Genomic DNA, 24,631 nt, shown 5'->3' on the forward strand with positions numbered 1-24,631 from the left:
TTGGATAGGCTACTTCACACACACATGCTTTTTAATTTCACAGACTACAACTACCAAGCTGGAATCAAAGCACATCGATTCCCCTCTCACACCCTGCACGCACTTAAAACAAATAAACAGACGTCTCAGTACGCATGTATAGGCAAAACTGTATCAGACCGGTGTAACGTTGGTAAATCTTCCATTGCACAGAATAATTTTTGTAGCACGTGCAACAAATAACAGTCGAAGATACAATTACAGTGCTGCTATCAATTTGCTTGGTATAACCGCATTTATAGTTTTCTACAAATGCAATCAATCAAATTGGCCTCCATCACTCAACCAACGCTAAAGTTAACATTAGGTCCTTATTGATATTATAAGATTAACGTACCTGCAGTAAAAACCAAGCATGTCCGATAAACATCCTCAGATTTATTTCGGCTTCAAGAAGAAATGGGAATTACATTTCATGTGAACATCGTCCTATCCTTATTAGACGTTCTCTGCGGTTAACTACAGTCCTTGTAGGAAGCGTCCATTGTTTTTCCAACCCACTTTTAACTTCCAACAAAATTACATCTCACTGCAACGATGCGCCATCTAGTGGACAAAGGACTACTTATCGCCAATACTGGAAATGCAGCCATGATGATGATGATGATGATGAATATTTATTTTGGCTTTCTTTTAATCCTACTGAATTTGTAATTATGTATCGGGCCGCTCTAATACCTGATAGTATGTGGGTGCCTGTGTGTGTGTGCATGTGTATATGTGTGCACCGCCATCTACAGGCCAATGAGTGTACAGTCACTAAATGTACACATAACCTAATTTTAAACCTAAAACCTCCCCATGGATGAAATTCTACGAAACTTGGCATACCCCCAGAGAATGCCAGGTCAATCATACACATACAATTTGGTGCAGTTCTGAACATCTTAACTGAAGATAGGGGCGATTAAAGCAGAATAATATTGCATTTTCATTTTTTACCGGGGGGGTGCAAATCATAAATGAGTGATTATGGGCCAGGTTGATGTGGGCCCTTGAGACCAACATACCATAAAAGATTCTTCATCCTCAGTGTCACGGTTCAGGTAGTTATTTAGGAAAAACTTTTTTTTTGCGGTTCGGGGGCCCATCACGGGGAGGGGCCCCGGGATCTAAAACAAAAATTTTCCGTAAAGTCTTCATACCCACCCGGTGGTTCGGTGTCCCGGTATCGTTGACCAAAAATTCAGGAAGTAGATGACGGAAAAAAAAAAAAAACTTTGACAATCCCTATATGACCGCTTCGCTAGCTTCACTAGCGGCGGTCATGATTATACACTGCTTGTTACACCACTTTAAAAGTACTTAAATTACATTAAATGTAGAGTACAAATCTAAGTCACCACACTGAGAGGATAGTGTAAACACCCTTTTATTATTTGTTCTATTCATTATGCTAAAGACATGCGGCTTTGAGGGAGGAGATAGCCAACTGTATACAACCGGTCCACACATAATTCTTTTATTTTGAGGCACTGCGGGTAGTCTAATTTGTTTGTTTTTAAGACTTTCGTACTTAGGCCAATAAAGCCACAATATGTAAAATAGTAATTAGCTTACAGCAACATTAAATAGGAATGTGGCCAAACACAACAAGAAGAATGGAGCTAAATACAAACTAGTTCAAACTACAGCACTGGCTTAAGATGTCATTTAACTTCCAAAACATGGTTACAAAACCATGTTAAACTCTACAGTACAATTAAGCAGACACAAAAACAGATTGACACAAAGAAAGGTACTTGGGGCCCACACTGCCATAAAACCAATCATGGGATCACAAAGCTTCGTTGTCAGAATGTTGTCAGGGTTTGAGATCAAAAGTATATGCACACTGTATCGTGTGTGTGTATGTGTGCGTGTTTGTGGTGTATGTGTGTGTGTGTGTGTGTGGTGGGGGGGGCAGAGAGAGAGTGAGAAAGAGAGGTCCCTTAATGGCTTTGAAATAAGTGTGTGTGTGTCTGTGTATGAGTGTGTACTTACTGTGGTAATTGATGGTGTTGATGAGTCTAATTCCCACATGGGCATGGTTATAGGTGACCAGGACAATGTCGAAGAGTTCTTCACTTTCAGGATAAAGCTCACGCAGCTTAGTATTCACGGCATCCAGGGCCTAGTCAGACAAATGGAGTGACGTAATATAGTCAATAAGAGTGGTTTTGTATACAGCACTGTGTCCTATACTCAACAATTTATTCAACCTGCTCTACTTATATCCGCTCATATTAATTTTGTCACTGTATAACTAAAACCATCTGCAGTGACTATAAACTAAGAAATGGCTGGTCTTGTCTTCAGTTGTGTCACCATGCAAAGAATTACAGGAGAGTTCAATTCCTCGTGCTATAGGTAGGGGATTTACACAGCGGCCAATCTACAACCAAGCCTATTTACCATCAAAACCAATCACTAACAAATCACTAATCAAACACAAACCTCACCAACAGAACAGCCCTCAAGAGCATTTCACTGAGGTTATCAAGCAGGCACCTTTCTTCATAGGCGTTTCATTGAACTAGGCCCACAACACCTCCAGAAGGCTCTACAGTGGTGTCTGGCTTCCCAAACTCACCCCCCTCCACACTCATGATGGGTCCTCTACCAACAAATACTGGCAACGAACCAAACCAGACAACACAAAACCATCAACAAAGCAGCCTCTGTATGCTTCACTAGCAAGTGCTTATGCCCCGTTGATGCGGGCTCTAAGCAAAGCTAGAAGCCTAGTCACCCAGAGAAAAGAACCAAACCAGGAACAAACAACAAGCAACCAACAACCAATAACTACAACTACAAAACAACAAATTCAATTCAGGCTACAACATGACCCCAAGTAGTCTGTGAGCGCCTGAGCCATAGCCATTGGCTTGCTTTTTCAGGAGCCTCTAATAACTGTTTTACAGCTCCTTTCAGTGACCGTCCTCGAATACCAAAGTCTAGCAGAAGTGTTGTGGCTGACTTTTCTACAAAGCCTCTAGCACTTATCTCCATTGGTCTTGTGTGTGCTTGCTAGTTTTAAAACCAGAAAGAATACGCTATAAAGAGCCATGATCCATACATAGCTTACAGCATCTTCCCCCATTGACTGAGGTTCTGTGGAGTTGGAAGAGCATCATAAATGGCTCCTATAATAAATGTAATGTGGTTAGCATCCATGGCCCATAGCTCCTTTGTTAGGTGATCTTTCTCTTCTCAACACCACGCCAGTTCGTCCATTGCCCTTGCTTCACTTGAGATACCACTGTTGAACGTCTAGATTGCTCTTCATGTTCGCAAACAAAGCTGGTCACCATCTGTCTCTTCTCCTGTGCTGTGGACTTGCCCCACGCTTGCCAACTGGTACCAAGTCCAAGCCCAGCTCTTCCACTCTGCACCTGCCCAACAATATTCCGATGTTGCAGTGCACCTTGAGCATGATTCACTGCTTCCCGTGGATTCCACTTTTGACCTGTTTTAATTGTAGGTGTATTCTTCAAGTGTTCTTGATAACTGGATCCTTGGACTGTGAAAGAGTCATCTCTAGGCTGTTCTTAGCACATTTGAACTCCTCCACCAAGCTGGTCATTGGTAATTCCAACACTCCCTTTCCATATAATACAGTACTTAGACAACATGGCACCTCAAACCATTTTCTAAGTACATTGCTAACAATTCTCTCCACCTCTGAAACAGCAATTTCATCCACAGACAAGGGCCAGATGATGCATGGCAAGAGCTCAAACTGTAAGCATCACAATTTAAGCTTGCCAGGCGGTTTTACCAATGGAATGGGTAGTCTCAATAATGAACTGTTTAAGCTCCACAACTTGTTCTCGGTCACTCAATAGTGATATACAAGACAACATTGGAACCTGTTGTAGTGAACATGGTATATACCCAATATTTTTGCATGCCTCACAAAAATGTTTACAGTGCACAGTACTGAATTGTGAATGAAATTTACAGTCAATTTTAAACAGCACAAAAATGGCTGATTCACAATATAGTGGACATTATAATGAACGAGAAAGTAAATGTGTTGTGTATGGCCCGATCACACACACACATTTGACTGGAGCTAAGCATGCTTTGTATATCAAATCTATCATGACCCGATTTACCCCATCCAGCAGGTCTCAGGTCAGCTCTTTGCCTATGATAAAAATTTAGGCAAATTGGCAAAGTTTTGTAAAAGCACTCAGTATTACAATGACCAACTATATGTAGGTACCCACAAATACATTATGCAAGTACAATGATAGTACCTGATACACAGGTTGTTACACAGGTTGTACCACTGTACCTAATTAGGTAAGTACACTGTAACAGCGAAACATTAAAATAAAGTGTTACCAATACTGCCAAGCTGCATGAAAGAAGCTAATGTTTAGGCTACTCATTCCATGCTAACGTTGAAAATTAGACATATGAAACTGCCGTAAATGATGGATTCTAAATGAGTTACGATACCGAATTCTGACATTTCGAGATTTCTTATGGTATTGTGCAACACTGTATTGCTGAAATTATTGCTTGGATTGCAAAAAGCATAGTGAGCAATTGTGCAAGACACAAACACATGTCCATCCCTAGGTTTTAGCAACATAGTGACTCTAGTTCAGGTTTTTTTAGATTAGTATTCTACTGTTTTGAGTAGAATTCTATGACATAACAACCACCAAGTTTTGTTTGTGGCTGGCACTTACATTACAATTTGACAGGATTTTTGCAGAGAGCAATGTTCATCATCACCGTTAGAAGTTGAGCTAACAGGATTGCAGACTATTTATACAGTAGCCTATTGTTCTGATGCTAGCTGTACTCTTTGTCTGATCTATAGGTTTTATATTAGTATATCAGACTTTATTGCATGTATCACACATTTCATGTATAATAGTCAATGTATAATTTATATATATTTGAGATCCTAATCCGAACCCTAGGCTTAATAGATAATTGTGTGTGTGTGTGTGTGTGTGTGTGTGTGTGTGTGTGTGTGTGTGTGTGTGTGTGTGCGTGTGTGCGTGTATGTGTGTATGTACATGTGTGTGTGTTTATGTGTGGTTGACCTTGACAAATGGGAATGCAGGCCCCGGGGCAAAAGGCTCATTCTCATGCTCCATTTGATATCGCAGATACTCTTCCACTCCCATCTGGTCAAACACCTTTTGCTCTTTCTCTGTGCGGAAGAGCACCCGTGATGACACTGCAATAGTCACTGCATTCTCTGGTTTGGGCTGAGGCGTAAGGAATTGAACATAGAATAAAGATGGACATAGTTTAACATGACTGAAAACAATATAATACATCCTTATGTATGAATTAAAATGATAAAACACTCATTTGCCAATAATGTTGTATATTATCACACCTCAGCCTCAATTATACTGTAGGCTATTACATTTCCAAAGAAGTAAAAAATGCAGCATCTTCACATCACCAGACATGACGGGATCAGAGTCTGGAAACTTACTGAAACTGTAGACCAGAAGTGTATTTAAATTATATGACAATATAGGCAATATCGACAGCCTTTCCATCCAGAACTATCCCTGATTTTCATATATCTCTCCTAAACACTTTCGATCCTCTTTCAAGCCTACTAAGAATACTAGTTCTTCCAATTCAGCAGCACAGTAATCCAATGCATTTACTTCACATTTCACCATGGTTGTCTTGTCTCCAGAGGTAAATATTACACACGCAGGACTTTCCACTACACATTTAAAGGCAAGGCACTGCATTATTGAAGTTTTTTACATTCTTACAGGGAAAGCAAAGTATGGGGGAAATTATGAATAACCACCAGGGATTAGTGGCACCAGCAGAACATTTTGCCAGGGGACGCCATTGCAAATCTTGGGGTGGCACACAATATCTGGGAAAGTATGATGTGATCATGCTTGCATATATCTTAGGTCAGCCTTTATATTAGGGAAAACTAATTTGTGCTGCATCCATACCACCTGAAGCATGCTGGTAGAAATATCTATTCAAAAGCACAGTTGATCTGTGCATGTCATGACCAACTTTTGATTCTTTAATTTGGAAAGCAAGTTCATTATTTTGGGCTGCTATTAAAATATATTAGAATTTCAACCCAAAGTTTCATAACATGTAGAATCTTTTTTTATATTTTTGGGGGCTTTTATGCCTTTTTAATGTGACAGGATAGTGGAGAATGACAGGAAGTGAGTGGGAGAGAGAGTCGGGTTGGGATCCGGAAAGAATTGCTGTTTATTTTGATACATGGTTTGCTATGTTTTGACCAAGGTGTTTGTGAGATATACAGTACCACCGAAAGTAATGGATGTGGAGATGAATGAACCGTTTATCACAACACCATGCCGCTAATATCATGGGAAAGCTCAGGTTCTGCTCTTTCACGTGATATCTGTGTGATTTATGTGTGATAAAAACTCCATGAGCAAGTCAACAGAGAATAATGGGTGTAAATCATTCTGTTTTCAGTCCCTGATAACCACAATCATATTTTAAGTTTTGTAGCTTCTCTGTTGGTGATAGAAAGCAGGTGCGAGTTAATGTTTAATGCATTATTGTAATCACACAATTCACCCACCCCCCAAAGAAATCATACTGGAAGCTTTTACACAAAATCTCTCTATTATCCAGATATGGCTATGAAACAATGGACTATGTGGCTTAATTGTTGTAAATTGACCGCACAATTTAGTAAAACGTACACACTATTTTATAAAATGAGCGCACTATTTAGAAAAACGTGCACACAATTTACTAAAATGAGCACACAATATACAAAATTGTGGACACAATAGTAAAACGAGACCACTATTTACTAAAATGAGTGCACAATTTACTAAAATGAGCGCACATTATCTCAATACACAAAAAAATCCTGCAACGACACCTCCTGGGCTCCGTAGACTGGCATCAGGTGAACTAAGCTTTTCAAAGTTGAAACTTAAGATAGGCAACGTTGCCTGTTTGTTGTCGTCAAGTGAACGCTCGAAGTCTGGAAGTACAATATAAAAAACAAAAATATTTTTTTGGGATGGACATGGTCATAAACAATATTCAGGTAGGCTATGGCATTTGTAGTAGCCTAGCTACAGTTGGAATACCACTAGAGTTGGAAACATTTCTCAATCATGAGAGGCCAGACTCTCCTCACAAATTGAATTAGTCTGGTTTTACCAGGCTAGTTAATACCATCCTTTGAAATGCAAAATCGATCTTGTGATTTCTCTGATTTACACAAATTCAAGGATTTCACACCATTGCCATTGTGGATGGTAATTTTATATTATCATCACAATCTTTCAACAAAACAGTAATGGAATTTCAGGATTATTTGTGACTGATTTTGTTGATTATAGTTAAATAAAATCAATCGTAACTGTAATTTTAGAGAATTACTAAGTTAATAGAGACAGAAATGGGAAATAGTAAATGTTCATGTTTATGTTGACTTAGAAGATGATTTTATCCAAAACGATTTACAAAAGTAAACATTACATTAGCATTGAAATTAGCAGTTTTAAGTTTTAATATATGTTTAAGTCATCATAATAAACTAATATTTATAACAATGATAATGACATTAATAATAGAAAGAAAAGCATAGCTTCAAAGCAACAATAACCATAAACATTTACAAACCATAACTCAGTACAAAGAATTAATTTATTAATTATGTTTGAGAAAAACATTTGTCTAAAGGCACCTGGGTGGTGTTGTACAGTACGTGCAATGTGACACATTCTCTCAAACACCATCTCCGCACCTACTCCCCACACCCCAGAACACCCCTCCTCAACCTTCCCCTTCATCGCTGAGAGAACATGGTCTGGGGATTGCCAGACATGTGACACAGAAACGTGCCTGTAAGATGAGAGCTAAGGGGAAAGTGACAAGTCACAGCTCCTCCCATGGATCACATTTAAACGGCTGGTGGGGGTATGAGTGTGGCATGCTGCAAGGGGCACTTCACGCCACCAATGTCTCTCTGAAAAGCAGAGGGGAGGATGTTGCTTGGATATAGGGAGCCTTTTTCGGGGAAAGAGTTAGCTAGAGGATTGACAAAGAGAATGGATAGCTAAAAAAGATGGTATAGTGCTGCTGAGCGAACAGAAAGGCACAAATGATGTACTACAGATATGTATCTATTATTTGTATTTGAATATATTGTTAATCTCAGGCAGCCAGAGGACATGGTTTAGCATTCTGCTGCAGAGACAACCTTTTAGGAATGACAACCTTTAAGGAAGCAGACAGCAGACACAGACAGCAGACTGTCATAGATATCATAGAGACTGTGACACTAAACTTATTCTCTGACCTTTCGTACATAATAGTGTTCATGTTGTGATGTTAAAAGCATGGGTTGCTGACAGCACTGAACTTCAACATTATGTTGAAGTCCATCAGGATGTAGATGGGAGAATTAAGACTAAATAGATTCTCTATACACTGCACAGAATGGCTATGCTATAAGTTTGTATAAGTAAGAATAAGTATAGATACTCTTTTGATCCCGTGTGAGAAACTTGGTCTCAATCCCAATCATTTATCCCAATCCGTGACTTAGTGAAGCACACAGAGCATACAGTGAACACACAGTGAGGTGAAGCACACAATGAGCACACAGTGAGGTGAAGAATACACTACAGCCTGCTACAGCGGCACTCGGGAACAGTGAGGGGTTAGGTGCCTTGCTCAAGGGCACTTCAGCCGTGGATGTTGGCATGGGAGAGCAGTGCTCATCCACTTCCCCCACCCACTTTTTTCCTACTGGTCGGCGATCAAACTGGCAACCCTTCGGTTACACGCCCGAAGCCCTAACCAGTAGGCCACGGCTGCCCCTAAGTTCAGTATTCATACATGGTTTGAATGAATAATATGGGGATGTGAGGATAAAATTAGGATACTGATGGAATTTTGTTAACAGCTTTAATTCAACCATGATGTAACAAGAGCCCCGGTTCATAGATGAATCAATTGAATCTTTCACAGCACCACATTTGGTCACTGATCATCAGAAGTGTAGGTTAGCTAGTTGTCAGTGAAGACACATACAGATGGGGTTAGTAATCATTTGTCATACTTACAAAGAAAATGCCTCCTTCCACCTTCCTGGCACGTCTCACCGGCGCCTTCACAGATGGAGAATTTTGATCAAATTCAAAACAATGTGAGCAAGACATTTTTACACATAAGAAATGTGACACTGATTAACCTACTTTTTCATTTGGCTGATGCTTTTATCCAAAGTGATTTACACATGTCAATTAAAACAAGGTTTAGTTTCCCCAGAGCACCTTGCTCAGTGGCATCCAGGAATTGAACCCCTCAACTTTTCTAGCTACTGCTTGATAGCTCAGTTCCTTAACCACTATACTACCACTGCCCCCACTTAACTGTGATTTTAGCTCTGGGCATTTCCGTTCAACAAGATTAAAATTACTATTAGCATAACAGGGACAGATATACTACAGACACACAATCAGGGGTCCTTTTCCCAAAAGCATAGTTGCTAACCACGATAGCAACTACCTTGGTAGTATCACTGTCAAATGTGAGTCCTTACATTTGAGTTACATATGCACAAACACTAAAGCTTCATATTGTCACGTTTTTAATTTTGGAAAATTAGCAACTAAACGCACCACAGAAAAGCCTATTGCACCATGCAGCTCTAAGAACAAGAAGATTACTTAAACACACAATAACTAAAAAAGAAATGAAATACAGTATAATAACTAGCAGCAATCAGTAGGATCCAAGCAGATGTAATTCACAATGATTAGTAATTTTCAGCAGATGAGTGCTGTTGGAATTATTTATACTGTTTATAAAATTGACTGAGAAAAACAGGGCAAACTGTAATAGCACTTTAGTGGAGTCTTTTTTCTATTTTAAAGGTGCTCTATTTTTTCTATTTTAAAGCGATGTTGCACGGTTTTTAAGCTAAAACATTTTTTTGTTACATACAGGAAACATCACCTCACCATCCGCTAGCTGCCTGTGCCATGTCTGGTCTGGTCTCTGTGGACAGCACAGGCTCCAAAAATGGCAACAAAAACAACTTGGTCCAACTTGTGCCATAAAACATAACAAACTGTTCCAGCCAATCGCCGACGAGATGCGCGTTTAGGAGAGTTTCAATTGCATGGGAGGGAGGGGGAGGGAGTAGCGTGCTAGCTTGTACACTTGTCACGATCACCTCCGTTTTAGTAAGAGTAAAACAAAATTGAGTAAATACTGTAGCTATGCAGCCAGATGATCCAACCAAGAGTAACACTGAGACCATTTTCTTAAAGCCTACTCTGAATAGCAGAAAAAATAGGAAAGAGATTTATTATCCCATTATTGCATCATCACTTAATAACCGATATTCTTCAGAACTTGTTGCTATGGAAATAAATAACACATTCAGATCAAACATTTGTTGTGGTTTGGCATAACATTAACTAACCCACCGGCTAAACTGCTGACAACTTGAATTACTTGGCTTACAAACATCAACTGAGGAATCGGCAACTTTTCATTATCAGACATTTATTGTCATCTTTATTGTCATCTTCAACTCCAACTGCGAGCCTACAGTACTAGTGGTGGGAGGGGTTCAGTGTTCATACCTGCTTCAAGCAATTTGTTTGATGTGGTCCCGCAATTTGCTCAATACGGCCCCGCTCAGAGTGTGGCTGAAGCGCCATATTAAGAGTGTATGTGCCATCAAAATGCTTTTGGAATTGTTATTTTAAGGTAAAAAGAAAAAAACTCTTTAAGCGCGCTTTTAGAAACATTTGCCACATGACTTACAATGACTTCAATTTCCCCTTGGGGATCAATAAAGTATCTATCTATCTATCTATCTATCAATCAATCAACACCTTCTCCCGTTCTTCTACACGCTACATCCATTAAGCTTCATTGTTCAATTCTGATTATTTGCCAAGATCAGATCTTGACAATTCACATTTATACTTAATGCTGTCAAAGTAGGCCTGTTACAATTATCACAAGTGGTCCAGAAGCTGCGGTCACTTGCGCTACAACACCCTCAAATATTACAGATTTGACCTGCTTCTTCCCTGCAGATGGGCTCTGTGATTAATATGCCGAATGCTGCATTTTGTGTTGTGCTGTGTGTTTTATCATCTGTACGCATCTATACACCATAGCTATTGAAAGTGCAGGTGAGCCAGTAAACAAAAAAGTTATACTTTCAATCCCAATGTAATGCAGAACCCATATCGGAGATGTACCAAATCTTTAAAAATTTCTACAAATAAAGATTATTTTCACACTTAAGGAACTTTCCATTAAAAGAGTGAAAGGATTGTCCGACAAAAATATACAACATTTTTCTGGTATTTTTTATACAGTTTTAACAGTACAGTGACACTTAACAGTTACTGAAAAGAAAATAGTTTTAGCTGTGGGCCTTGGGAAAGGAGAGAACCGAGAATGACGTCAGATAGTGTAAATATGAGTGGGCTAAATGTGTGTGTGAGTGTGTTGTGTGTATGGTGAGTGGTTATTTTAGGAGCGGGAAAAGGCCAGCAACATTTGGAGTCAGTTCAGAACACAAGGCACATGGCAAAGAGAGGAGCATACATAGCATAGCGTCGACCAGCAGCCTGTTGTACTGAGTTTTACACACCTCCTAGACCATTCCTCCAACCTCTCTGAAGTTATTCTTTCACTGAGTTTTCTATATCATAATCTATAGAAGCTCTGTGTTCACACAAAGCAAACATTTGTGTTTCAATCTGAAGTCAGTTGGGTTATGACATGGCAAAGTATTTGATGGATGACTGCAACAAGAAGCAATGTAAATATTATTACAGATTGTAGTGTGCTGTCTTTTGGGGATACCTAATCATTGATGTTGTATTTACAATAGAGTATGCCAGCATGAAAATGGCCTTGCCGTGTTGTCACATTTAAAATCAGAGATATATTTAATGGATAAATAAAATTAGATGTTTTTCAATTAAATATTTTATTTCTCTCTTTCTTTAACTTCCATCTCTCATCTGTATCTCATGTTTAATAGATTATGTTGTGCACCTTTACTCTTAACATTTTATGGATCTTGAATCTCAATGTGACGGGCAAAAAAATGGCATAACACAAGAAAAATAGCATAAACTAGAGTTAGAGAAAAAGAGCAGTAGGGAAAGGCAGCAAATATATGGATATATGAAATCAGCACAGCAGGAGAGGCATAAGCTCACACACAGATGGTGGGGGGCAGTATGACATATTCCTTCATGGCACACAAGCTCAAATGCCACATGTGCAGGTGCACGCACTGACACAGGTGAGACAGACAGACAGCAATAATATAGAGGACAGGTAATATATAGACACTCACTGATCTTGGTTTCTTGGTAGAACCTTTGTGCTCATAAACATCCTTGCTGCTATCCCATGATCCTTTGCTGTCGCCATTAGAAGTGGTGGGGGTTGGGATTGCTGTGGGCTCCTGGCCTTTCATGACCTGCACAGGGTCCAAACTCATCTCGCCCAGCTATGCTCATCCAGCAGAACTCCTGCCTGGTATTGTCACACACACTGACACGTCCACATACACACACAAGCACACAGTCGCTGTAGTATGACACAGAAATCCTCTGCTCTCCAATAAGGTCCCGTCACAAATTGTGTGCTTGGTCCACTGATACACGCCCTCCCACTCTCCTGAGTGTTCAGGCAGGCTTGTGTTGTTGCTCTGTTCTCAGGTGATCTCTGAGTGTGTGCAAAGGGCTTGTACAGGTCCACCTCTGCTTGTCTCTGAGCTGGTGTCTGTGGTGCTGAATCCTCTCCTCTGTTGCTCTCTATCTGCTCTCCTGCAGTCTGCTGCCTGTGATGACGTGCTGTTGATGTGTTCCCCCTCCCCCTTCCCTCTAATCCCTCCCTCTCTGTCACGGCTCTCCTTCGCTGCTTTCTATCTTTCACTGCTTCAATGTCATTCACTGTTTCGGTTCATTTCTCCACTGCTTTCTCTGCATAATTTCTGTGCACACGCACACAGCTTTGATGTGATATCATCTGTCACTCATAGAATTATTGCTTGGTTTTAAGTGGCTTCCACAAAGTCACCCAGGAACCTACTGCCAATAATAGCCCTGCCTCTGAATCACTTATGCCCTCCCTCTATCAATGTTATGTTACAGTGTCCAGTGACATTTGAATATTAATGCGCATTAATGCCTAAGGATGACCAGCGCTACAGAGGTGTTTCTTTAGTGCAAGAATGGCTCTTGTTACAGCTTGTTACAGCATTCTACATTAAGCAGTTAACTATCATCTGGGTTTTCTGAGTTAAAGTGTGAAATATCTTATTTCAGAATTCATGTTTTTATACTAACATAGCCAGGGCTGTAGAAATATATGCAGGAAGGACAAAAAACCCTTATATTTGTGGTGCACATAACTGCATTATCAGGAATGCAGTCAAACAGTTGCTTTTAATACCCTTACATTCTAGCAGTCCTGAAACGGCAGTTTCACTGCTGTTGTGAAAAGGAAAAACATGGATTAGCATTGCCACCTGTCCTACTTTCCCTGCGACAGACCTTTTTGAGTGACTGTCCTGGAAAGTTAATTCTTTCACAGTACATTTTCTTTAATGAAAATGGATTTCTAATTTAGAATTTCAGAGTTTCAAATAAGACCTCATTTGGTTCCCTTCTACAGCTATAATTTTCTTCCTCGATATTGTATAATGATGAGACTGGACGCCTAAGGGCTAGTCCACACGTACGAAACCGATCTTTTTTTCCTCCGTCTTCCCTGAAACCGCATCAAGAATATTTGCGTCCAAACGGATCCATCTCAACACGACTCAACACGTTACTTCATACCCCAGGCCTATAGGTGGCACTGTTTCTTTACAGAAATTGACCAAAGTTTTGTGCTTTACAAACAGACAGAATAGGCTATGACAAAATGGCTAGTGCAAGGAAACCAGAATTGTTTGTGTGGACTGATGGTGAACTGTCAACTGTAGTCAACTGTAAAACTAATAAACTTTATTTTACGGTTTGTGAAGGGTGCAGTCCCGTCCTTTATTTGACTAACGCAGGTAGGCCTACTAATCACCTTTACTTTCTTTGGTTGTAGGATAGTCCGTGATTCACATTAGTTTTGGCTATCACCGCAATTAGGCTACTAAACGCAAGGCTTACCCAAGTTCTAGGCTATTCTGTCGCCACATTTATAGTATTGCTATAAAACCTTCGTTAGTAACAGTCAATACGTTTGCCTGTATCAAATCGCGCATTTACATTCAGTGTGCTACCATCGGCTTAACGTGAGTTCTAAGCGTCTTTGTATGCTTATATCTGATTTCACTCGACTGTGAATGCATGTATATATGTTGTAAGACATGTAAAATAAATGAATGACACTGGCACTATGCACAAATTAATGTAGCCTAAACTTACACCGCACTTTCCTAATAACTTAAGTTCTCTCGCGTCACTGACAGTAGCTAGAATGCATTAAAAAAACACCGGGAAAAACAGTGTTCAGTCCACCAAGTCATAAGCTATCGGCGCTGCGCAGCATCAGTTGTGATATTTATCTTACGGAGTGTAATCGTAGGTAATGTCATGTATGAAAACTAGTATTGTTAGGCAATACTATAAGTGCAAGTCCAGGGCAGCTGAGGTGTGGCGATGACATCATCGATACAAGCAGGATGTGCGGTTTCGCTGTCTAAACTAATTCAAACGGGCTACAGTTTCAGATTTCTCCACTCTGGGACCAGGTTTCAGAAAAGTGCGGTTTCGGGCAGTGCGTTTACAGGATTCGTTTGGACACTCGGCCAAGACGAAGCAAAACCTCTGCGTTTAACCTAAAAAGCGTCTCCGTGTGGACGGGCCCTAAGTAATAGCACGTTAACTCCTTTACTAGTGAAAACGAAACTTAATGCATACATCCATGCATAGACTGGGTAATGTAGTCTACCGCTACACCTCCTCCTTTTAGCTAAGCAACATATTTTTAGAACAAGTCTGTATTCTTTTATCAGACCCTTAAACTCATTTCAAACATTTTCTTTTATCAAATCATTTTCAACTCTTTCCTGACAACAACTCATCCAATTCTAAACATTGTTATGCTAACCTTTTTATCACAACACATTTCTCTGGAACTTTTTCTTTACCAATTAATGTGTAGTAAACTAAAACATCCACATTCTTTACATTCATTTCTTTTTTTTTTTTCATAAATCAAGTCTCCCAGGAGCCTTGGAAACTCTGCCTGACTTGGTGGTGGCTTCAGAGGAGTTCCCAGTGGCTCTCAGGTGGATTCTGTTTCTCCTTAAAATGCCCTTGTCAGTTGCTACCAAGTACAGTATGATCTTGGCATGTTCGCAGTCCCTAGAACAGTCCCAGGAGCTTTCTCTGTGGTGATCCACACCTTCTGTCCTGAGGTGAGCTCTTGAAGTGTTCTGGACCGGTGGCGAAGATTGTAGTGTGTTGCTTGCTTACGCCTTCCTTCCTCATCCTTCCTGCGAAAAGCCACTAGGTCAGGCCATTTTGGTGTGAGCTGACTTGAGGACTGAGGTAGGGATGTGCGCAAGTAACTGCACAGGTGAGTACCCATGTTCTAATGGTGTAGCTCTGTATGCTAAAAGTGCTCTAGTGTGGTCAGTGTCCTTACTCCAAAGATGCTTGACTGTCTGCACTGCACATTCAGCCTCGCCATTTGCTTGTGGGTAGCGAGGGCTGCTGGTGACGTGTGCAAAGCAGCTCTCTTTTGCAAATGTTCTGAATGTCTCTGAAGAGAACTGTGGCCCGTTGTCGGATACAACAGTCTCTGGATATCCATGATGTGCAAAAGCCTCCTTCACAGCACGAACAGTAGCCTCTGATGATGTGACCCTGAGCTCAGCCACCTCTATATATCACAAGATATAGTCGATGATGAGCAGGTAGGTCTTGTTGCACTCAAACAGGTCCATTCCAACCTTTTGCCAGGGCCTGTCAGGGACTTGGGACTGTATGGGGGCTCGCTGTACTGAGTTCTGTATCTCTGACACATTTCACACCTGTCTACTGTCTCTCGAAATTTTGCAGAGATACCTGGCCACCATACAGATGTTTGAGCTCTGGCACGGCATTTGGAGATCCCTTGGTGACCTTCATGGAGTTTGTGCATTATGTCCCCTCTGAGTGTCTGAGGGATGACTATCCTCTCACCTTTCATCAGAAGGTCTCCAGCGAGATGCAGCTCTGCTCTGACTTGCCAGTAGGGTGCAATCCCTGAACTCAATTTGTGTCTCTGTGGCCATGCTGTTTGACAGTAGAGTGCCACCGTTTTGTACGTCTCATCAGTCTGTTGTACTTTCTTCATTTCTGCCAGCCTTGTGTCCGTAGCAGGAAGTGAAGACACAACAGCATCCACAAACACCTGGACCTCTTTTTCAAGCTGTAGGTCGTCAGCAAATGGAGTGTCACTCAGTGGAGCTCTGGACAATGTATCGGCAGTGATGAGGTTCTTGCCTGGCACGTGAACAATGTCGTAATCATACCTGAGGAGTCTCAGTCGAAATCTTAAAACTCTAGGAGGGAGGTCATCTAAACCTCTGGTGCTCAACAGAGGGACCAAGGGCTTATGATCAGTCTGAAGTGTGAAGTGCAGCCCTTGCAGGTAAGATGTTAGTCTTTCACACGCCCACGTTACCGCCAGCGCCTCCTTTTCAATTTGCGCATAGCGCTTTTCTGTGTCTGTCAGTCCTTTGAAATGTATGTGACAGGTTGCCAGGAATTATCAGCTTGCTTCTGTGTGAGGACTGCACCTATTCCGTATGGTGATGCATCCGCGGCCACTTTTGTCTCTGCTGTATTCAAGTACTGAGCAAGTGCTTTTGGTGAGCTCAGTCCACTTTTCAGCTTTTCAAAAGAAGTTTGCTGCGGTTCATCCCAGACCCACTCATTTTTCTCTCTCAGTAGGTCTTTTAGTGGCACAGTGATGGTCGCCATCTGAGGTACAAACTTTGACAGGTAGTTTGCCATGCCCATAAGGCGCCTCACGTCCTCCACACATAGGCTCAGGCATCTGTAGGATAGCCTTCACTTTGTTTGGATCTGGCTCAATTCCTTTTGAAGACACTCTGTGCCCGACAAACGTGATGTGCTCCTGTGTGAACTCACACTTCTCATTAAGTGTAAGTCCCTCTTCCTGCATCTTCTGCAGCACGCGGTGCAGTCTTTGATCATGTTCATGTCTGTTTCGTCCATACACTAACACATCATCTGCATGGCATAATACGGCCTCAAAACTCTCAAACATTTGCGACATCCTTCTTTGGAAATGCTCCGGAGCGGATGCAATTCCGAATGGGAGTCTGTTGAAAAAATATCTCCCGAATGGAGTAATGAAGGTTGTGAGGGGTCTTGATTCTGGCGTTAAAGGGATTTGCCAAAATCCTGATCTCGCATCTAATTTCGTGAAAACTTTGGCATCTGACATCATTGCCAGTGTTTGGTCGACAGCAGGCAAAATGTGACGCTCTCTCTTCACCGCTGCATTCAGTGGTGTGAGATCGACACAGATTCTCAGTTTGTCTTTCATTGGTTTTGGCACATCTACCATCCCAGAACACCAGGCTGTCGGCTCAGTCACTTTTGACATGACACCCATACTTTCCATCCTCTCTAGCTCTTCACGCACCTTGTCTCTGAGAGGTAGAGGTACTCTTCGAGGTGTTGAAAGTGCATAGGGTATTGCCCCTTGTTCCAGCTCTATGTGGTATGGTTCTTTTAGCTTGCCTAGCCCTTGAAACACTGATGGGTAAAGTGCCTTAAAGTCAGAATCTGTCTGAGTCACCTCCTGTACTCTGTGCACTAGCCCCATGGCCTGTATAGCTGGCAGGCCCAAAAGTGGTTGTGTCAGTCCTGCCAAAACATACACATGTTGATTTGTGAATCGGCCCTTTGCACTCATTTTGCTCTGGAAGCAGCCTTTAACGTCCAGCAAATTCTGTCCAGGACCAAGTAGTCTTTTCAGCGGCTTGTCTAGCTTACCATCTCGCTCTGGATTGAATACGCTCTCTGGTATTGAAGTCACATCCGCACCTGTGTCAATCTTGAAATCGACAGCGTCTCCATTTAGAGTGACTTTTTCAATCCATGGCTTGGTGGTTTGTGTAGACACTTCCCCTAAAAATGCATAGTCCTGTGAATCACTGTCTGACAGCACTTCTGTGACTGTGTGCACTTCCCAGATAGCAAGCATAGTCGGCCCGATTCTGGCTGAGTGCTGGTAGTGTCGGCTGAGGTCCGAGTCGGCTGAAGCACAGTAAACACAGTCGGCCCGATTCTGGTTGAGTTCTGCCACTGTCGGCGGAGTTTCAGGTCGGCTGAGGCACTGTCCCCTTGAATGGGCCGACACTGACACGCAGTAGTTGGGCTGATTACTGAATTTCTTATTTGGCCCGATTGGGGTTTGAGGGGTTACTGCCAGTTTTCGAAGCAATCTGGTGGTTTGATCAGTATCATGGCTGTTGGGCATGGCCCAATTCTGTTAAGTGACTGCCCATTAGTTGTTCAGTTTGAAACCAGGACGGGCGCGAAACTCTCGCGTTTTGGGCACTGCCTATGGTAAGTAACCTGCAACTTTACCTTTACCTGTTATTGCATGTAAATCATTAGAACGTAGGCTTATTATTGCAGACAAAATTAAACAAGCAAGTAACGTGTAACAAGAATGGGTGTTTCAATAACCCCCTAATTGTGACTAAGCTGTAACATTAACGTTATGATTTCTTAGACTTTGTTGGGCTAATTAGAACGTCAGTGTTGGTGGTTAGTCAAAAATGTTCAGCTGTAACGTTAGCTATACTTGCATAATTATGTGGTTTTCAAAGAAAATTGTGATCTAATCATTTTAGAAATAGCTTAACAATGAACCAGTATTGCATGACTTAGAATATCCTGGGCATCTCACCTATCCAACTTCAGGCACTAGGCAGGCAGGACTGAGAAATACAAGTGTGTGTGTGTGTGTGTGTATTTTGAGAGAGAGAGAGTGGAGAGAGATGGTCTGTCCTGGTCATGTAAAGCTCATCAAAATCTGTATTTTAAGGTCGTTCTGTATTTTGTACTGAGGGGTTGTTTGTGATCATGTTATCATTTTGAACACATACTTCAATTAACCTAACATTACTGTGACTTAAATGTACACCTCAGAATCCAGGCCACACTGACCAGAGACCTGCACTCCTTTGGATGAAGAAGGCTATATACATTTGTGAACCATTTCTTGTGTTGGAAAAACAGGAGACCCGAAGAGCTCTTGGTAAGTTGTACATTGATTTAATAGAATAAGTAATATGTGTTTGTTTAGATGAGCCAAATAATAGGAATCAGCTTTCATCTATAGGCCTGTGTTTTGTGATGTGTATTTTTTAGATGCTTTTGGTTTGCCTCATCCATTATGTCAGCAAAGAACAGGAGTGGGCAGGAAACAGGAATGCGCTGTTGAAAACATGGACCGACCAACCAACTGGAGCACCCACAAGGCTCTTGTGAAGGAAGTCCACAAGCCTTTGTGCTTCAGGTCTGTATGTGTTGACAAATATGTCTTGCTCTTGGTGATTGTCATTGGTAATATATTAGCATTTAACAATCACACAATGTCTTGTTTGCCCAAAATAACTATCAGGGAGGTGTTACCAAGACAGCTGCAGAGTGGCAAGACTGGGCTTTAGTAATATTTTGTCAGACAGTAAAGGATAAATAGTTTAATGATTTTTTTTATTTTCTTTTGAAATGACATGCTGTCCATGCATCTCAAATTGAAGGATGGATGGAAAGAACTCTTTGATCAACCCCCAAAGAGAGCTGAGGTGGCTATCTGTAAGTATATTTGAGTGGACAAACAGAACTTCTCTGACAGATGACATGTTAAAATCTTGCTTTAGACCTCATAATGATCTTGTAATATTCTTTTATACCTAAATGCAGTTTGGAGACACCCCCGGCTGGTAGTGCTGCTGAAACTGGTGGAGGCAACAATGAAGTGGCAACAGAAAGAGAAGGCAGGTGGCAAAGGTTGCTGCTATTCAAAAATTCTTTGAGAGTGAGTGTGTGTGCATGTATGTAGCTGGGTAGGTCATGGTACATGGTACAAAAATACAGAATGTAAAGCACTAGCACAACACTTAACTCACAACTACTGACAATGGAATTACTCTTTTAGAGTGAGTGAGTTAGGGAGAGAGACAGAATATTTATGTATGTTTAATGTTAATTTAGAATAATTTATTTCTTTGAATCATTATACAGTTTTAAAATGTTTAATTGTTTGTGTTTTTTTCATATGAAAGATGCCGATTGTTGTAGATAAAAGTAGCTTGTATATTTTAACTGGTTTAATTTCTAAAGTGTATATATGTAAAAGCTTGTATAATTTTTAAATGTTTGTTTTATTTGCAAGGTTGTGTTTGTTAAACTTGTTAATAAAAGTAGCTTGTGCTTTTAATTACTAGTTCTGGATTTGTGTTAATGGGCCACATGTGGCCCGGGGACCCAGCCGACATTCAGCCAACACTCAGTCAGATCAGTTTTATAGTGTGTGGGCCAGTAGAGGCCCCAACAGAAACAATGAGAGTCATTTTACAGTGTGTAGGCCACATCTGGGCCAACAGTTCCAATAAGAGTCATTTTACAGTGTGTGGGCCACACCTGGGCCAACAGAATGCATGACAGTCATTTCACAGTGTGTGGGCCAGACCTGGGCCAACAGAAACAATAAGAGTCATTTTACAGTGTGTGGGCCAGACCTGGGCCAACAGAAACAATAAGAGTCATTTCACAGTGTGTGGGCCACACTTGGGCCAACAGTTCCAATAAGAGTCATTTTACAGTGTGTGGGCCACACCTGGGCCAACAGAAACAATAAGAGTCATTTCACAGTGTGTGGGCCACACTTGGGCCAACAGTTCCAATAAGAGTCATTTCACAGTGTGTGGGCCAGACCTGGGCCAACAGAAACAATGAGAGTCATTTTACAGTGTGTGGGCCACACCTGGGCCAACAGAAACAATGAGAGTCATTTTACAGTGTGTGGGCCACACCTGGGCCAACAGAATGCATGACAGTCATTTCACAGTGTGTGGGCCACACCTGGGCCAACAGAAACAATGAGAGTCATTTTACAGTGTGTGGGCCAGACCTGGGCCAACAGAAACAATGAGAGTCATTTTACAGTGTGTGGGCCACACTTGGGCCAACAGTTCCAATAAGAGTCATTTTACAGTGTGTGGGCCACACCTGGGCCAACAGAATGCATGACAGTCATTTCACAGTGTGTGGGCCAGACCTGGGCCAACAGAAACAATGAGAGTCATTTTACAGTGTGTGGGCCAGACCTGGGCCAACAGAATGCATGACAGTCATTTCACAGTGTGTGGGCCACACTTGGGCCAACAGTTCCAATAAGAGTCATTTTACAGTGTGTGGGCCACACTTGGGCCAACAGTTCCAATAAGAGTCATTTTACAGTGTGTGGGCCAGACCTGGGCCAACAGAAACAATAAGAGTCATTTCACAGTGTGTGGGCCACACTTGGGCCAACAGTTCCAATAAGAGTCGGGCCAGTAGAGGCCCAGCCGACACTCAGCCAACACTCAGTCGGATCAGTTTTATAGTGTGTGGGCCAGTACAGGCCCAGAGGCCCAGCCGACACTCAGCCAACACTCAGTTATATAGTGTGTGGGCCAGACCTGGGCCAAAAGAATGCATGACAGTCATTTCACAGTGTGTGGGCCACACCTGGGCCAACAGAAACAATAAGAGTCATTTCACAGTGTGTGGGCCACACTTGGGCCAACAGTTCCAATAAGAGTCATTTTACAGTGTGTGGGCCAGACCTGGGCCAACAGAAACAATGAGAGTCATTTTACAGTGTGTGGGCCACATCTGGGCCAGAGGAAATTCTTTGTGTCAGTTATCAGTGACTGGGCCATTGTTGGGCCGGAGGCCCAGCCAGAACTGGGCCAACACTCACACAACCCTGAGGCAAGGTAGTGGGCCAGAGGTGGGCCGGTCAAATTTTGCTATCTGGGTTGCGACAGGTCACCGCAAAATGTTCTTTCTTATGACACTTTCGACATTCCACATCTTTGGCTGGGCAATCTTTCCATGCATGTTTTCGTCCTTTTCCACATCGGCCGCATTCTTTTTCACTTGTCACATCACACTTTTGTTCTTTGTTTGTCTGTTTCCCTGTATAATGGAACTGTTTTCCCCTTCTCACTGTTTTAATGGCGTCATTAATTATTGTAGACTGGGCTTCAGCTGTACGGAGCTATTTTCCGAAGGTAAGGAAGGTAGGCCTACCTTACATTGCTGAAGTTGCAATGTGAATCACAATCATCTACAGTGAAGTTACAAAAACACCACTTTGTAAGCTATTGTCTCTTTGATCCGGATCAATAAGTAGCCTAAAGCACCCATCTCCTTCATTTAGCGAATTCCCGATTGATGCACGTTAGTGATTTAGCCTACCGTTTACTTGTTGGCCTACAAACTCGGGTGCTGCGCCTCGGGAGTTCTTTGCATCCGCCTCGTCAATTAATTGTTAATAACGGGACACCTCGGCGGACGTAATCCCTTAGGCCTACATAGTAGACAAGTCCTAAATTATGCGATAGCGAACGTCTAAAAGTCTAGTTGCTGCTTTTTGACGGACTGTCAGAAAAGACTACAGGCACCCAGGGTCAGCCGTAATTTAATCCGACCTGAACTAAATTGCGTCCTGAGCTGGCTATTACGTGCCTTTTAGGCTCACAGAAGTGTAGCTTATAGCCTACATATGGACACAAATTGCATGCTTAAATAGCCTAAGAACTATTTTAAAACTGTTTTGTTAAACTATTCAACCGTAACACTTGCCATCACGCATGCACCTCTTCCTCTCCCTTTCCCTCTCTCGTGCACCCACACACATGATGGCAAAGCATCCTCTTTGTGACAGGTCCCTTACAAGCACATAGCCCATTGTGTATGCCTATTAAAATAATTGCTATCACTCAGCTCTTGGATTAACATGATACACGGGATTTACACTTGTGATGCAAGTTGATACAATTGTGTATACAAAGGATAAAGAAAAGTTAGCTTTTCTTTTGAATGAAAATTTTCAGCATATCGCCATAGCCTAGGCTACTATCTACCCCCCTTTTTGACAACTGAAATATCGGTTTTACATATCGGTTATCGGCCTCCTGTTTTGGGAATAATTGATATCGGTATCGGCCCTGAAAAAACCATATCGGTCGATCCCTAATCCGGATGCAACATGGAATCTATCGAATCTTCTGATCCATCTAGGCTAGTCGGACGGACTTGAAAAGTCGAACGGTTCGGGCTGTGTTATTTGCACTGAAACTGCCATACTGTCTTTCTTTTGTTGTCGTTTCACGTTTCGTTGGATAATTTTTCACTCCTTTCACACGTGTGTGCAGATTCCCTCTCACCGGCTAGCGCAGCTTCACTGGCTCTCTCCCCGCCTTTGTGAGCATGCAAACTTCACCGTTGTTCTCTGCAGGTAATCACACTATTGCCGTGTCCACATACGACTAAAGTAATTAGGCAAGTATATCGCGGAGATTTGCGTTCTTTGCCATGTTCTGACACCATGTATAATGATGAGACTGGACGCCGAAGTAATAGCACGTTAACTCCTTTACTAGTGAAAACGAAACTTAATGCATACATCCATGCATAGACTTATGGGTAATGTAGTCTACCGCTACAGATATGTTTACATACAATCCTGTGCCCATATAATGGGCAAAACGCTGAACGACTGGACATGTCACAGACAAAAATGATGCAAATGAATGAACTTAATTGTAAATATAGCCGAAAGATGACGGGCCCAAGCACTCACGGTTCCGCAACTCATGTCAGTTCGTAATCCAACAATGCACTAATTTGTGGTGTGTGTGTCAAATGCACATATCTGATGTGTGTGCTATTGTTTAAGTTTTTTTACATTGAAAGCACTTACTCACTTCCTGTTGGGCGTAACGTTTTACACTGACAGCATTGCTGACTTGAACACTCAGGGCCATACGTACTAACGCTTTTGCGAACTCATAGGCAAAGTGAAACTAACTTCACAGTTAATAACTTTCACTATTGGTTGACAATAGGTTACCATCGAAAAATCAACAATAATGTTTGAATGATTGAATAAAAAACCTAAGGTAATTTATCCTGCAGAGGAGTTTCTGCTTACATCTAGTCACAATGCGTCTTCAGGGGCCTCATTTATAAAAGTGTTGCATAGAAACCATCCTTCATTTGATCTTAGATAATTTCTGAAATGATTGTATGTGTGATTCAGAGAAAACGAACGTACGCACAAAAAAACGTGCGTACGCCACCCTTCCAGATGTGCCCATTATAAATCACAAATTAACTTTTACTTTTAGGTCTCCGCCTTGTAAACACCCCCTCATCAATATCATTAGAATATGTTTTAATGAAATCAATGGCCTAAAAGCTGTAGCCTATGTAAAATTATATATTGAAAACATTGTATAGGCCTAGCCTATGCCATCTGATGTTAACTAGCCTATGCGTTAGTTCGAATAGCT

At 41.6% G+C, this 24,631-nt stretch overlaps 1 protein-coding gene and 1 long non-coding RNA gene across 4 annotated transcripts in view; one reads left to right on the forward strand and one right to left on the reverse strand.

The window, feature by feature from the left end:
• nt5c1aa (5'-nucleotidase, cytosolic IAa) overlaps positions 1–12,848 on the reverse strand; it is a 30,123-nt gene extending 17,275 nt beyond the window's left edge. Inside the window, exons 1-4 of one of the 3 annotated variants that reach the window (XM_048230495.1) lie at positions 12,383–12,848; positions 9,108–9,152; positions 5,088–5,255; positions 2,023–2,152 (exon numbers count right to left, since the gene is read on the reverse strand). In XM_048230495.1, the coding sequence (XP_048086452.1) occupies positions 2,023–2,152; positions 5,088–5,255; positions 9,108–9,152; positions 12,383–12,529 (490 nt within the window). In that variant the 5' untranslated portion in view covers positions 12,530–12,848. Of the gene's footprint in view, positions 1–2,022; positions 2,153–5,087; positions 5,256–9,107; positions 9,153–10,007; positions 10,042–12,382 lie in introns of those variants that run through there. The other 2 variants (XM_048230496.1, XM_048230497.1) reach the window with 2 other exon arrangements.
• Positions 12,849–19,503: 6,655 nt separating this feature from the next.
• Positions 19,504–20,238, forward strand: LOC125284780. Its single transcript, XR_007191933.1, has 3 exons — positions 19,504–19,581; positions 19,826–19,880; positions 19,989–20,238. It is a non-coding gene; the product is annotated as an uncharacterized LOC125284780 (long non-coding RNA).
• Positions 20,239–24,631: the final 4,393 nt, after the last annotated feature.

The sequence above is a fragment of the Alosa alosa genome, chromosome 20 (assembly GCF_017589495.1).
Source record: "Alosa alosa isolate M-15738 ecotype Scorff River chromosome 20, AALO_Geno_1.1, whole genome shotgun sequence".
Taxonomy (NCBI): Eukaryota; Metazoa; Chordata; class Actinopteri; order Clupeiformes; family Clupeidae; genus Alosa; species Alosa alosa.